At 38.4% G+C, this 16,286-nt stretch overlaps 2 protein-coding genes and 1 long non-coding RNA gene across 4 annotated transcripts in view; 1 reads left to right on the forward strand and 2 right to left on the reverse strand.

Annotated features, from left to right (window-relative positions):
* Positions 1-1,613, reverse strand: part of LOC124281138 (mitochondrial intermediate peptidase-like) — a 56,052-nt gene extending 54,439 nt beyond the window's left edge. The window contains exon 1 of the mRNA XM_046717166.1: positions 1,562-1,613. The gene's annotated coding sequence lies outside the window, so the exon portion shown is untranslated. The remainder of the gene's footprint in view (positions 1-1,561) is intronic.
* A 7-nt stretch (positions 1,614-1,620) lies between these two features.
* LOC124281139 (F-box/SPRY domain-containing protein 1-like) lies at positions 1,621-12,472 on the forward strand. The gene is made up of 3 exons (XM_046717167.1): positions 1,621-2,218; positions 9,430-9,505; positions 10,464-12,472. The coding sequence occupies exons 1-3, from the start codon at positions 1,646-1,648 to the stop codon at positions 10,571-10,573; spliced, it is 759 nt and encodes a 252-aa protein (XP_046573123.1). The 5' UTR covers positions 1,621-1,645; the 3' UTR covers positions 10,574-12,472.
* A 415-nt stretch (positions 12,473-12,887) lies between these two features.
* LOC124281140 lies at positions 12,888-13,417 on the reverse strand. Of its 2 annotated transcripts, none has more exons than XR_006899854.1 (3): positions 13,393-13,417; positions 13,046-13,126; positions 12,888-13,014 (listed from the first exon to the last, which is right to left on the reverse strand). It is a non-coding gene; the product is annotated as an uncharacterized LOC124281140 (long non-coding RNA). The 2 variants fall into 2 exon arrangements; XR_006899855.1 differs by lacking the exon at positions 13,393-13,417 and adding an exon at positions 13,189-13,289.
* Between the last annotated feature and the right edge of the window lie 2,869 nt (positions 13,418-16,286).

Raw genomic sequence — 16,286 nt, forward strand, 5'->3', positions numbered from 1 at the left:
TTTTGCCCCACATACACTTCATAAATCGTCAAAAGCAAAATACTTTTAGTATTTAGCAGGAATATTACTTTGACTGGTGATTTTATTTTAAATTTTTTTCCCTCCTGCCCTCAAGTTTTCTGAAGACAGAAATTCATAAAACAAGAAATAGAATTGGCCTGGCATAATCATTAAATTTGATGACTATTCACGAACAAACATGCGCTCAACAGCATAAAGCTATGCGCATTGTATTCATAGTTTTGTATTCCATCACTACGGTTAATATTACTGTAACCTGTCCAGGAATAAAAAATTTTATCTATCGTGAATGTAATGAGACATACTGATAAATATTTGTTGTATATATAAATAAGCAGAATAATTTGTATGTAGAAAATAAAATTCCTGCACTTTAAAATTTAGATATGAAAATACATTGCTAATTAGAAAAAACTGGAAAAAAACCCTTAAAATTCGTGATTACATTTAAAATGTATACATTTCGATTATAATCGATAATTTTTCACAACAAGTCCTCCGATAATCGATAGTACATTTGGTTTCCAATTCCCCACACTTCTTGAACCAGGTTTGATGGCATTGACAGTTCAGATACACATTTTGTTTGTTTGTTCTTCAAAGTCGCACTCAGTAGTGCTCCAGCTATATAGCAGCGCTTCGGAAGTAATCGAGTTTAGACCAGACAATCCAATGATCAACATTATGAGCATCGATCTACACAATTCGGATAACAAATCAGCAAGCCTGACCAACCAATCCCTTTAGCATGTTTAGTAGCCTCATATGACCAGCATGGGTTGCTGAAGACAAATCTTAACCCAGATCTCCATGTTTTTAGATCTACATACTTTGCAATGTGTGTAAATATGGGATTGTTATGCAGACTTCACTTTCTCAAGGAATGGTAGCCAATAAGAGATGCTGAGATGATCGCTTTAGCAGACTTTACTGCTAGGTGCACCTGTGACACATATTTTCATGTTACGGGTTTTCAGACTCTCAAGAAACATTCAATGTTTTTCCCCAATCACCATGACTGTGAAACATATCTGACCAACTTACTAAAGAAAGGAATATGTTATTTACACACAATCATTCAAGTATGTGCAGCACAAGACACACTGACGCATGACATCAGAAAACATTTATCATTCAAGGGATTCAACGATTAACAAACAGATGAACAGATGAGGTTATCGGTAACCTCAGCTACTGCTTGTAATGTTTGTTCCTACAAAGACTTGGTCCTTCCGGGTATCCATTCTACAACAGGTGAAACTGAAAACCCCTCAATTTTACAGTGTCATTGAAGCTCTGTAAACAATTTGAGGAGTTCAAACAGCTGTGATCATGCATGTTATCATCCCTATGTAGTATGAATGTCAAAACTATCAGATCTTGGCCAGAGCAGACATATAACACATGGCTCAAAATAAATGATCTTGCGTATGTTTAGTGTGACACTGAAACATTCACAAGTGGATCGATATAATCCTGCTTCTGACTGATGACACTGAGTGTCTATTTTGATATTCATCAAGTTTGTAAACAAACCTACGGAAGAAAACGGAAGTCATGCGTCCAGATCGTCCTCTCGCTATGTCTCCAGAAGTAACGTCGATTCTCGTCATAAGCAAGTGTCATGGCGGCTGCTAGGTTGCCTCCGCATGTTCTAGAGACGTTGTTTTCCTATTTGGACATATCCGATCTTAGAAATTGCTCTCTTGTATGTAAAAACTGGTATAAATTTTTAAACGACGAAAATAACGATGTATGGAGGTTACACTGTGTGAGAAAATTAGCAGAAGAGGCCTTGAAATCGGATTTGTTGAGCAATGTTCCGACTTACAAAGCCAAATTACGTGCGTTTTATCACTCTTGGAATCCAAACGACTGCTCAAGAAACATATATGTGAAGCCAAACGGATTTACAATTCATCGCAACCCAGTTGCACAAAGTACAGATGCCGCAAGGGGCAAGATCGGCTTCAGGACAGGTCGACATTGTTGGGAGGTTTGGTGGGAAGGGCCACTCGGAACGGTAGCGGTGATCGGTCTTGCCACCAAAAACTCTTCCATGCAGGTTCAAGGATATGTGTCGCTAGTAGGAAATGATGATCAAAGTTGGGGATGGAATCTTGTAGATAATCATTTAATACATAATGGAGACAGCCAAGGAAATTATCCTCTATTGAACAATGCGCCGAAATATCAGGTATGGGTTGGACGTATGTCAAGTTTCATTCATAAATGACCAATGTTAAGTATTTACCAATGTTTGTGTTGCTTTAACTATCTATTGCAGCATTGATCTTGCAGATATATATTGGGAGGGGCCAATATTGGTTAGTCATGTGCCTTGTGTTTGGTGTAGATAAGGATTATACAACAGTGTCATTGACCTCATTAAACACTTCCTGAACTGGCTAAAGGAGAGGAGAAGTAATGTCTTACACACGTGACTTTCATTCATAACATATATTTGGCACATGCAAAAAATGTAGGCCACTTAAGTTTAAGGTGATTTCCTGCATGGACCGAGATTATATCTTATGAAATGTTTTGATGATTCAAAAGTGTAAATAGGTTAGGCATGTCAGTAGGACAATAAATCTTAATGCAGTTTTATGAGATTACCATCCTACTGGATTCAGTTTATAATGCCAAAAAAAAATGAATTTGTAGAATTGTTCACATCTCAAAGTCAAACGTGTCAGGTTTTAAATAGTCAATTAATGTAGTTTTTCACATTCTCTCAAAGCTAAACAGAATAAGATTTAAGCAGCCCAGTACATATTTTCAAAGAGTAGAACTAAATGAACATGAAGATGTTTTGACATCCCATGGTAGGTGAGCTGAAGTGAAATTGGGTTTTACATCGTGCTTGAGAATATTTTGCTCATATGATGACGTGCATGTGTGTGTATGTGTATGTGCGGCTGCTTGTACTAGCCCAGACTGAAGCTGGTTTTATAGTGCGAGCCCACTGAGATACCATGGCGCAGTGAAGCATGAATACCCCACTCAGACACATTATACCGACTCCGAGCCGACCAGTCCTTGTTGTACCCATTAATGCCGAGCGCCAGGCAGGGACCATATTTTAATGTCTTCTGGGCGGTGGCTCTAACCGCTACACCACGGAGGGGGTCCCCCTGGTAGGTAACTACTGATGCTAACGTTACCTTGTTTACCATATACATTAGTTCTGAGCAAAGGCAAAATCTGATGTTGACTTGGTTGACACATGATATATTATATCCTTATTGTGTACATCAATGCTCATGCTGTTGATCACTAGTTTGTCTCGTCTAAACTCGATTATTTACTGACCGCCACCCTTATAGCTGGAATATTGCTGAGTGCAGCATTAAACAACAACAAACACAGACTCAAATATTTATTGATTCAAAGCTTGTTGATACTGGAAGCTCTCCCAACTATGAAAGTGCTTAGTCATTGTCATTCAGCTATTTTCCCAAAGGTCCGCATGGTCCTTATTGCTTACTGCTTAAATGATGTTTCATTACAAGAGCATGCATGCACACACGCACACACACACACAGTGTAAATTGATAAGACTATTGTCAACCACTTAGGAATCCCTAGATTCAAGGACCGCCTCCATGGTGTAGTGGTTAGAGTGTCCGCCTGGAGTGCGGAAGGTCGCGGGTCAGTGTCATTCCAAAAGACGTTAAAATAGGGTACTTGTTGGTCCCAGCCTGGCGCTCGGTATTAATGGGTACAACAAGGACTGGTCGGCTCGGAGTCAGTATACTGTGTCTGAGTGGGGTATTCATGCTTCACTGCGGCATTGTATCTCAGTGGGCTAGCACTATAAAACCAGCTTCAGTCTGGTCTAGTACAAGCAGCCGCACATACACGCATGCACGTCGTCATATGAGCGAAATATTCTAAAGCACGACGTTAAACCTAATTCCACCACCACCACCCTAGATTCAAGTATTACTAGAGTAAACCTCATCATTCTCCAGGACCATGTGGGCACATGTGGCCCAGTCATTTAACATGTCTAAGGTGTTGCAGTTCTCTGTGCAGAGTTGTATCCCTTGTCAGAAACCTTTGATCATGGTTTCCAATCCTGGATCACTCCAATTGTTTCTAGGTTTGTCAGTACAATACCTATCAAATTTGTAATCTTTTGAGCCCTGGATGACTTCAGGTTTTCCTCCCACCTTACTTCAGGCCCCAATTTCTCGAAACAAACTTAAGTCAAGGTTTTGACTTAAGTTAGAGTTTTTACTCAAATTTGAGAGAACACAGAAAAATGCATTTCCAAGAATAAACTGAAATCAATATTAACTCAAACATAGTAGACAATTTGAGTTTGGTGGATCAGAGGATAGATTACTTACGTTGTTTGTGCTTTTTTATTTTGAAAATGTAGTTGAGTTAAAAATTCAGCTGTTTAAAAATTTCAAACTCAGTTTGAAATCTAAGTAAAAACTTATGTTTGTTTTGAGAAATCGGGGTCAGGACTCTGCCCACATCATGCTGAGACCCATGAAAATCCAGGTTAGAATTGGTCTTCAGTAACCCATGCTTGTCATACGAGACAACTACCGGGATGGGGTGGTCAGGCTTGCTGACTTGGTTGACACATGTCACCATATCGCAATTTCATAGATCAGTGCTCCAGCTGTTGATGACTGGATTATCTGGTCGAGACTCGATTATTTACAGACCACCACCATATAGATGCAATATTGCTGGGTACAGCGTAAAACTGAACTCTGTCACTCACATCATACTGAACCATAACTTAAATACTGATCACACTGACGATTGAGTGAGTGAGTGAACTGAAGGTTCATTCCAACCCGGACCTTCATGGGTCTGACGATTAGAACTGCATGGTATTATGTGTATACTGCCATATTGCAATACTCCTTTCAAATTGTAGACATCGCAGTGTTTTTCTAAGAACTGGTATACTGGTAAATAAAAATATGTGAAGTTTTGAGGTTATTTCTATGGTTTAAGTTAAAATAGACAAAAATATCCCATTGTGATTAATTGACAAAACAATATACTGTACATACAATAAATTTATGGAAAAGAAAATACAATCCCTCAAAATCACATCTAAATTTGAGATTTTTGTTATCATAACCATAACATTTATTTATAGGGCTTAAATGTGTAGAAAAGAGGCTCTGCATGTACAGTTAATGTCACTCATTGTCAAACACTGTACCTATCAATTTATCCCAATACGTATGTAAAGATCTTGATCACACTGAAATTGACTAGATTGACATCCATTGACAGGTAATGTAATCATCAAACAGACTGAGTACTGTCACTACATATGGATTTCCTACCCGCTGAATCTAGGTGATAGGATAGCCTAGTGGTGAAAGTGATTGCTCATCACACCAAAGACCCTGGTTCTATCTCTCACTTGGGTAACATATATGAAACCCATTTCTGGTGGTGTCCCATGCTGCAATTATGGTGAAAATCAGCATGAAACTAAAAGTATACCCATCCTGAATTACCTGTGTGTGCATAGTAGGGCTGTAACGAATACACTATGTTGCGAATATGATACGTATCACGAATATTAGGTAATGAATACGAATAATTATTCATGAATACAATAATGTAGTTAAAGGATTGATGCACAATATTGAATGCCAATGTTGACAGTGTTAATTTGTCTCAGCAATAACCAGTCATCTCATGACACTCAAATTTTGTATGTAATAGTTATAGTTGACAGTAACATGTCCGCCCTTGGCAAACTAACATGACTTGGGCTACTACAAGGCTAGTACATATTGCATTCTTGCATATCTCGTTTTGAAAAAGGAAATAGGGTTCAAGTAAAACACACTCCCTTATAAAAATTGTAAATATCCATGAATATTCGGTTCTTATGACCACGAATAACGAATTGAATTCATGAAGGGCTACGGTTCGATTCACCGAATATGCGAGTGAATCATTACAGCCTTAGTGCATAGATAGTAATTTCACGTACTGACGGTCTCACTCACGAGCGCACGTACATGGCGCACATGCACAACCCACCAGACAACAACAGCCTGGTCAACATTTTGTATGAACATAGGCTATTTTGGAAACATAAACTTACTAGAGGGACCAACACAACAGATCCATGCTTTAATCTCATATGAATGCATGTTTTCAATTATTGGCTAGAGCAACAGTGGTTGGATATGTTTTTGTGTCCTGATGCTAAAATGACTCTTAGACCGCTGTGGTCATTATTAATCAATGTCCCTTGAGGTCTTAGATGCCATGGCTGTAAATCAGTTTCAGTATTATGTCGTTGTAGTCTCGGTTCACGGGAATATTTCTAAAACTGTAAAAGCAGCGTAAAACCTAACTCACTCACTCACTCAGTAAAGTGTCAGGGTATGTATGTTGTCATGGAAGGAGATCACCTTCAGTAAAGTATCAGGTCATGTAGGTATGACGGTTGTCATGGAAGGAGATCACCTTCAGTAAAGTGTCAGGTCATGTATGTATGACGGTTGTCATGGAAGGAGATCACTGTCAGTAAAGTATGAGGACAAGTGGGTATGTCTGTTGTCATGGAAGGAGATCACTGTCAGTAAAGTATGAGGACAAGTGGGTATGTCTGTTGTCATGGAAGGAGATCACCTTCAGTAAATGTTGGTGGTCAACACGGTCAATGTGCAGGTCATGTATGAACACTTCACGCCCTGCTGTATAACACTGCTCACAGTCACATGATTCCTGACAATTCCGTGGAATGTAACCATGTGATCAAAGCTAAATAATTGCTATGAAAACTGACTCAACAAAAGAGGGGTGTTAGTGAAATTTCTTTTGACTTCTTTTGACTTTGTGGGTCCCGATTCACAAAACGTTTGTAACTTTACGACCTATACTTTATCATAGGCTTACAAATGTTGTGAACATTTTGTGGATCGGGCCCCAGGTCACTTAATACTGAATGACAAAAACAAGTTATCTGAAGCTCAGTAATGTTGTTTTTTACAAAATATTCCTGACTGGCCTTCAGGCACGGGGATCTATCAACTTAGACTTGATTGCTAGGGCTGCGCAATATAACTGGTATTAACCGGTTCAGACATGAAAACGATACGTATTGCGATACGCTGATCGAAAACCGGTATTTTGACATGCATTCGGAAAACTTCGTAACACTCGGAAACCTTGATGATCGTGGTAATGGTGGTGGTAATGATCGTGGTGAAAATAACATTTAAATATTATTATTTTGTCATTATTAAAAGTTTTTATGAAAGCTTAATCAACCATAGTGATTTTGTTGTGTTTTTGCTTTATAAATAAAGAGTTAACTTGATTATAAGTAGTTTATTGTTTAAAAAAACTTCTTGCAATACATATTGCAATATATGCTTTCGCATCGCAATATATCGCAATATGAAACTTCTCTGCAATACCCTCCCCTATTGTTTGGCACCTTAGAACCAGGAATTTTGAAACCTAAAAAGTAAATATGTTTTCTTCAAGAAATGAAAAAGGTAAATATTTGTTGCTCCTTCATAGCTGGGTGTCTGAACGACTGGTGAGAAGGAGCCTGTCAAGAGATCATTAAGTGTATTTACATAGAGAAAACAGTTCTGAAGTGAGGTACGCATGAAGGAGAGTACTCCTGCATCTGCCAAGCAGCTGGTTTACAGATATCCCATTCTTCCAGGGAAGTTTATGAAGTAGTCCTGTCATCAGTGGTTGTGGCCTGGCCTTGAAGGGCTTGAGTTGAAAAGTGTTGTTCCTGAAGATGACTTTTGCAGACATTGTTCGAAATTGAAGATCCTTGATGTCTTCTATGAAGTCTATGCTATGTGAATCTACAGACATGTTGGGTCAAAGTTTGGTCAAGTCTGTCAGTGATCTATCAGAATCATTTATATTAAAAATGATACTTTCACTGACATATGAAACAGGTATTACAAGTAATCAGCCTTAGGGTGTAGGACAGGTGACATGATGTGCACCCCAACAAGAGGAAGCAAGCCAGCAAATGATGTTACACCACTCTTTCTGATGCAAAAGTGTGCATCACAGGAAATGCATACCTGTCAACTCTCACGCATTTGGCGTGAGTCTCACGCTTTATTGACAAATGTCACGCTCTCACGCCTCCAAATAATAATCTCACGCATATCTGGTAGACAAAAATAATTTCAAAATTTATACGCATTTTCGTTCGTTTTTGCGCGTAAAGTTGAACATTGAAAGAACGCCTGAATGAACGAAATGCTAAAACGATGTTTATGCGAATGATTCGGCTTATTATTATTTATTAGCATGCATCTTTTGGTGTCAAAGTAATGCCACCAGAAGGCTCCAAATGCTCCTGAAAATCACTAAACTTCATTTTCGGGGGCGATGGGCTTCGCCCCCCCCAGAGACCCCCAACCAGGGCGTCGCCCTCGACATGACCCCCGCTGGACCCCGGCTTATTTTTTCATTTTTCAGTCTCACTCCAAATCATCTTTAGGGGTTGACAGCTCTGGAAATGTATTTTGGATAACAAAGTTTCTGGGTTAGCAGAAAGATAATCTCTGTTAAACCAACTTCAGTGTCACAGATAGAACCATACTGAGCATTTTTCAGCCAGTTGTGAAAAAATGAATAATTCACCTGATGATGTTACTGAAAATACTTAAATGATCAAGCAAAATCAGGGATTACCTTGAGTCCTGTACTTGAGGGTCCCTGGAACTCACTCTTAATTTTCAGTGGTCCTGGGTCTAGATTTTGGAGGCTCTCTTAGCGCTAAGATAGTCGTAAGTTAATGTTAACGTATGGCACTTACGACTATCTTAATGCTAAGCGAGCTTCGAAAATCTAGGCCCTGGGCTACAAAATGGGGGTCCCAGACATTTAAATGGTATTATTAATACTGTGTTGTAATATTGTTGTAATTCACTTACTGCTATTGTATTGTGTATCATGATCATCACACTGTTAAGTAATTAAATTGCAAATGATACCATAACCCAGCTAATAGCAAACTCAGTGATAACTCATTGTTACTTGATCAAAATTTTTACAAAAAGCATTTGGACTTTTTCTGCGTCCCTGTGGATGCGCTAATCAATTTCTTTGTGTCCATTGTCAAATTTTATGTGTATAGGATGCAGGAATTTGCGTCCTGTAAATCCCTTCAAAATTTAAACTCAAGTTCGATGTGATATATGTTTATATCTTTTGGACTGTTGGGTTTTTTTCAATTTTACTCAGGTTATGGCTGCAATATGTATTGATCAATTGATATTTAGCTCATGATTATTGATCTCTGATCAATATGATTAGCCACTCCAACTGAGCATTACTGCCAATGGACTTTAGACCATTGTTTTCATTTACTCTTCAAATCTTGAACATGTAAAAAAAAATCCTGTTTGTATGTTTCAGGTTGGCGAGAGGATACGAGTGATTTTAGACTGTGAAGACAATACGTTAGCTTTTGAAAAAAATTATGAATTTTTAGGTGAGTCCTTTATATCATGTTAATTCGACTCCCTAATTTGGGCACCAGAAGCCCATCTCTGTGAATTTGAATTCCTGTTTGCAAGGATCATGTTTCTAAGTTACCTTACCTTTGCATGTGGATTTCAAGAAATTTTGTTAGTGTCCTCACTTGGTGATTTCAAGCAGACATACCGCAGTAAAACTGGAATACTGTTCAAAAAGAGCAATAGCATTAAACCTCACTCACTCACTCACTAAAAGTACCACTTACTCACTCACTCAACAAATGTTACTGAGATTGGCATAAATCAACAAACAGATGAAAGTCCCTAAATTCTCCTAAACCATTTCATCCATTTCTTGCTATGCCTTCGCGGTATGCGAAGCAAAGCCTTTTGGCATGATTGTTGATGCAGACGAACATTATCGTTCGATATGCGAAGGGACATAACTCCTTTAATTTTTATAAAAAGAACTTTTCATGATAATAATAATAATTGAATTCTCAAAACGAGTTGGATTTCAATGTCAAAGGTCCTGGGCCCCGTTCCACAAAACAACCGTAGCACTAAGATGATCGTAACTCCCATCCTTTAACATAGACTTACGACAGTATTAGCGCTAAGATGATTGTAACTCCCATACTTTAACATAGACTTACGACAGTGTTAGCGCTAAGATGATCGTAACTCCCATACTTTAACATAGACTTACGGCAGTGTTAGCGCTAAGATGATCGTAACTCCCATACTTTAACATAGACTTACAACAGTGTTAGCGCTGCGATCGCTTTGAGGAACGGGGCCCTGAACTGTCAAGGTCATCCGTACTACCTATTGGAATGTGGTGAAATGGATTCATACCATTTGTGAAACTTTAGAGTAAAGCTTCATATGCATTGGCCATAGATCAATCAAAAGTCTTCAAATTTATCTGAAGGGTAATAATAAATACTGATGATTGTGTCTTTGTTTCAGGTGTAGCTTTTCGTGGTTTACCAGACACACATCTTTACCCTTCTGTATCAGCTGTGTATGGCAACACTGAAGTCTCAATGGTTTACCTTGGTCCGCCGCTGGATGGCTGACGATGTGCTTGTGCTCCCAGGGGAGCCCTACAGACTCTGCAGATAGTGATTATTATAAACTGGGCTCCATGTGCCCTTAAATTCCATTCTTATCAACTGATTGTCGATGGATGACAGAGTGCTTGTCAAGAAGCAGAAGAGAATGTTATCATCTTGTCATCAAGGGCCAATTTGGCTCCCGAAATACCATTCTATTCACATGACCAGTGACAAATTGTTTTTCGTCCTAGAGCAGTGGATGTTCACATCATCAAGGAATCAGAGTGAAAATTCCATTTTTATCATAACCATCAATTTGGTGTTGCTTGTCAAAGAGCTGTGTAAAGTCCACATCTGATTCTCAGCTGACCAAAACAATTCCATAGTAACATCAGGGGACATCTGCCGTCTTGGCAGGAACACTGTCAATAGTGATCGTCATGCCATGTGTGACAGGCTCATATATTCCAGATGTGTCATTATGTGAGATTATTGTCTTAGAAGTGTTGTTGTCACGGCATCTGATTCTATTGATTCATTGTGGGAAATTTGTTTATCTATTACTAGGTTAACCTTGCTTTTGACATCTGTTTTCATAGAGGGGCGGTGGGGTAGCTAAGTGGTTTAACCGTTAGCTCGTCACGCCGAAGACCCAGGTTTATTCCCCACATGGGTACGAGGTGTGAAACCCATTTCTTTTGTCCCCACATCTGTACCATCTTCGATCTGGTGTCCCTGCCGGTAATATTGCTGGAATATTGCTAAAAGCGACCTAAAACCATACTCACTCAATCACTGTTTTCATCGTAGTACAAGGTCCATAATTCAGCATAAGAACCTCATGGCCATTGTTCCATCATCTTAGATTTTGTGTTTCAATATACCAATGGCCAATAAGTTTTATTTCAAAACAGCCACTAGTCGTGTCGAAGTAATAGTTAGTTTGGTTCAATGTATGTTTCCAAATTCATTATAAACAAAAATATATTTTTCAAAACTGTTGCCAGAAGATATCCCAAATCTTCCCTTAAGTGTTGATGAACCATATTTACAGCATTTGTGTTGATCAAAATAAACTGATTGAGTATGATATCCTGCATGCTACTCAGTCATAGCTTTTGTATCAAAATAACATGAGCTCACAATAGCAATAAAGTCGTTGTCAGACTTGCCTATCCTTACGATTTTGGCATAAGGCTTACTATTTTTGGTGCAAAATTTCAACCTTACGATCATACTGAAATTCCTTACGACTTTACAGAGTCATTTACGGTACATAAAGTACTGAAAAATAGAAGTCGAATATTATAAAAAAATAACCTTTGCATCTTCCAGTGCTGGTAAAGTTTATTTCAAAGTGAAACACTTTAACAATGATAATTAGATTGGCACCACCTTTGACTATTAAACACTATATTAAGATTATAACCAGCTATGTTTTTCCTTTATTTCTTGACATTAACATGTCTTACTATCAAATACACCCACCTTACTATTTTATTTAGCTGATCTTACTATTTTTTTTAAAAGGGGGTAGGCAAGTCTGCATTGTCAATTCATGTTGAAGAGACATTCCTTAGGTTAATTATATTAAACATAAATGACTGGTAATATGGTCCAGTGGGTAGAGGTTTTGCCTGGTTATGTTGTACCCAAAGACGTTAGAGTAGCAGTCAGCATTTAGTGATTAAAACAATTACTGGCTAGCTCAAAGTCTGTGTACTGTGTCTGAGCCAGGTATCATTTTTTGCATAGGGCTAGCATTTCAGAACCGGCATTAGCCAGAATGAGAAGAAGCAGAGGGACACAGACATGTATACACATTGTGATATTAGTGTAAGAAGCGTGAGCGGACCCATGAAGATCCGTGTGAGAATTGATCTTCAGCAACCCATGTTTGTTGTAAGAGGCGACTAACGGGATCAGGTGGTCAGGCTCGCTGACTTGGTTGACACATGTCATCGTATTCCAATTACGTAGACCTATCTGATAATGTTGATCACTGGATTGTCTGGTCTAGACTCAATTACTTTATACTGTAATATTGCTGAATGCTGCATTGGTAACACCAAACAAACAAACCAATTGTTAGCAATGTTTGACCCTATGTCCATCACATTGATTACAAGATGAAGATGACTTCTGAAACAGCACTTTGTGGTCTCTGGATATTACAATGAGGCTGCGATTTGATACATGTCCCAAACATATTGATGAGAAAACTATTCAATGTGGCATTAAAACAAATGAACTGACTCATTTTGTCCCAGACATCCTTTTGATGTTGAGTTTGATCACAGAACTATTGTTTATTAATTCATTAAATGCTGATCTAAAATTGTTGCAGTTGATTGGAACAACAGTAGTAGATGACTTAGTTATTTAGAACGCTACCTGAATAGATGACCTGAATTAATAGGAACAGTACCTGAGTAAAAGACCTGAATTAACTGGAATAACACCTGAGTAAATAACCTGTAACTGGAACAATACCTGAGTAGATGACCTGAATTAACTGGAACAACACCTGAGTAGATGACCTGAATTAACTGGAATAATACCTGAGTAGATGACCTGAATTAACTGAAACACCTGAATAGATGACCTGAATTAACTGAAACACCTGAATAGATGACCTGAATTAACTGGAACAACACCTGAGTAGATGACCTGAATTAACTGGAATAATACCTGAGTAGATGACCTGAATTAACTGAAACAACACCTGAATAGATGACCTGAATTAACTGGAACAATACCTGAATAGATGACCTGAATTAACTGGAACAATACCTGAGTAGTTGACCTGAATTAACTGGAATAATACTTGAGTAGATGACCTGAATTAACTGAAACAACACCTGAATAGATGACCTGAATTAACTGGAACAACACCTGAGTAGATGACCTGAATTAACTGGAACTTGTTCATAGAGGCACCTCGTACCCATCTTTATGATTCAAAAGTGACTGTTGATATCTCTGTCCACATTCATTCGCTTGCTCTCCCAAATGATAATTTATATGTTTGACTTGATCAGAAAGTGACCCATAGCAGCATAATATCCAGCATACAAGGAATGAGAAGAGGTATTAGCAGAATCCTGAGGTTAAGGTGGAAAAAAATGTACTCTGTTGCTGTCCTTTTCTGTTTCTGTTATGTTGGAGTAGTCTCCCTTTGTTCAGTAAATGAATCCTGGTTATAATCCCTTGGTGATGAATATTAAACATTAACCAGCTTATGAGAACTGTTTCTATCCATCTTTCACATGACACTGTGCGCAAGAAATTAACAGGCATTAATCTAAAGTTAATTGAAGTGTTTCAAATTGTTTCTATTTCAAGTTCACATCAAAATTAAGGCATTATGGGAACCTTTCTAGTCCTAAAATTAGGACTCGTCAACAGACCATTTAAGGAATGGATTTCCAGTCATCTCAGGCAATGCATTTCGAATTTGCATTCCTTAGTTTTACCCCATCCCATTAATTGTGAATTCAAATCCAGGATTTCCCAAGGGTATGATGTTTGGTTGGTCTGCACCATACCCATGATTGCTTGTTTGTAGTAAAGCTGTATACTTCCATCTTTCACACTGAACTTTTAACTTTGCAAAGATCGATGCTCATGCTGTTGATCACTGCATTGTCTGGTCCAGACTCGATTATTTACAGATCACTGCCATATAGCTGGAATATTGCTGAGTGTGGCATGAAACTAAACTCACTCACTCAATGAAGTTATAACTGAAATACTGTTGAAAGCTCTTAAAACACATGACCTTCTCTCAAAGCAGATCAGGGGCGGTGGGGTAGCCTAGTGGTTAAAGCCTTCGCTCATCACGCCGAAGACCCGGGTTCGATTCCCCACCATTTCTGGTGTCCCCCTGCCATGATGTTGCTGGAATATTGCAAAAAGCGGCGTAAAATTAAACTCACTCACTCTCTTATTCAAAGCAGACCATTACCAAACCATATTGACCAAAGAATAGCATTGTGTACCCAGTGTCTCTAAACACATGATTTTATCAGTCAGTTGAACGTTTGTTGAGGTTTTGTGAATTTTTTTACATCAGTAAAACGACATGCCATATATTTGAACTTGTGATGGAAAGGAACGCTACTTGTGAAATAAACCCATTGGAGAGGCAAACGCGGGGGATAACTTTCACTAAAGAGTTATCTTCCTTTGTGTAGTTGCCCTGCCTTTGAAATCAGCTACAGTTTCAACTCAATCTGGAATAATCTGCAGTTGAAACATATTTAATATCACAAAAGCAATAAATGATATCTTTTGGGTGGATTAGACTGTCCACAAGAATAGATTTTAAGTCTTTGCAAGGAACATTTCGAGCAAATTTCGCTGAAACGACACAAGTTGCCTGCTGTCTCTCATGGTGGATAAGATAGTACTGACAGATGTTTTCACACAATTAATGATGTTTTTCCTGCTGTGTTTCTATGTTCTGAGCAGACCTGGTGATAAAGGTCTGTTCCTGTGTGATTTCCTTATTTAAGAGGAGGTGTTCCAGCTACTATGGTCTCCAGTCTGGAATAAGGTCTGTTCCAGAATAGATTACCAAATTAACATGAATGCATTTTGTGGGCGTCTTGAAATGTAAATTTCCAAGGTAACTGGACGAGAGCAAAATGTGTCTGAAATGACACATTGACAACACATTCCTGCATTGTTACCACATTTTTTAAATATGTTTTAGATATTTTGCTTGAAAATGGTCCAGAAAATTCACAGAGTTGACTCCAAATGAGAATAACTTTTTTCAGCCACACTACCTGGATATTGCTGGAATAATTCTAACAAATCCCTGAACTCAAAAAACATCTTTTCGGCTTTAACAGTTCTTGTCCGTGAACCTAGACATTGGAACACCTTCTCCGTTTTACTGTCATCTCATTATTGTAAATGTATCCTTTACATATTCACTGGACTTCTTGTCAGGATTGACCTTGAAACAGGAAGTTTGTATTATATTGTCAGCTTGATCATGTTGATCGACCGTGTATATTTTATATTTCTAAGTCATAGTGTTTGTGTATGCCAATCTGAATGACATCTGCTTAAATAGTCAAGTGCTAAATGGTGTGTGTGTTGTTTTTATTAACGGAGGTCATCCACTGGAAAAAGAGATGGCTCTGAGTTTTAGTCCTATACCAGCCTTTCTCAGGTTATTCAGCACCTCAATAGTCTTTTGATATTATCACTTACATCTGTATCAGTTTATGGTCCCCATCCACAATAGGTTTGTAAAGTTACAATCTGTCGTAACTCTATAGGCTGTCTGCACAGGACATCGACCCTTGGGTGAAATGTCACTGTTTAGTTATGGAAAAAGGCCAACGTCCTGTCCATTTGACCTGTTACCAATTAACCGGGGTTTAAATAGGACAGAAATAACCCAGTGTTTTCCACAAGGCGATTATGCGCTTCAGAGCACAGACAGCAGGAGAAAGTACTGTATTTCGTCCATTGTATTTCGTATACGAAATCATCCCACATGATGTAGGTGAGATGCAGTATCTGCAAACTCGCTGGTGCTGATTTGTCTACTCATAAGATCATGTCTTAGGTCATCCAGGCGACGTTCCAAGTCCCTGTATTTCATTTTCTTCAATGGACGTTTTTGTCCACCGCCAAACTGCAACAGACAGATTCAGTGTGAGTCTGCTCTTTAGTAAGAAATTTGATAATTTAAAAAATATTTGGGTGGGCCTTT

The sequence above is a fragment of the Haliotis rubra genome, unplaced genomic scaffold (assembly GCF_003918875.1).
Source record: "Haliotis rubra isolate DU_JTF1 unplaced genomic scaffold, ASM391887v1 Scf28, whole genome shotgun sequence".
NCBI lineage: Eukaryota > Metazoa > Mollusca > Gastropoda > Lepetellida > Haliotidae > Haliotis > Haliotis rubra.

Coding starts and splice junctions, on each gene's coding strand:
- LOC124281139 (XM_046717167.1), top strand. CDS start 1,646: ATGGCGGCTGCTAGGTTGCCTCCGCATGTTCTAGAGACGTTGTTTTCC. Junction 2,219..9,429: donor ACAATGCGCCGAAATATCAG/GTATGGGTTGGA, acceptor TGTATGTTTCAG/GTTGGCGAGAGGATACGAGT. Junction 9,506..10,463: donor AAAAAATTATGAATTTTTAG/GTGAGTCCTTTA, acceptor TCTTTGTTTCAG/GTGTAGCTTTTCGTGGTTTA.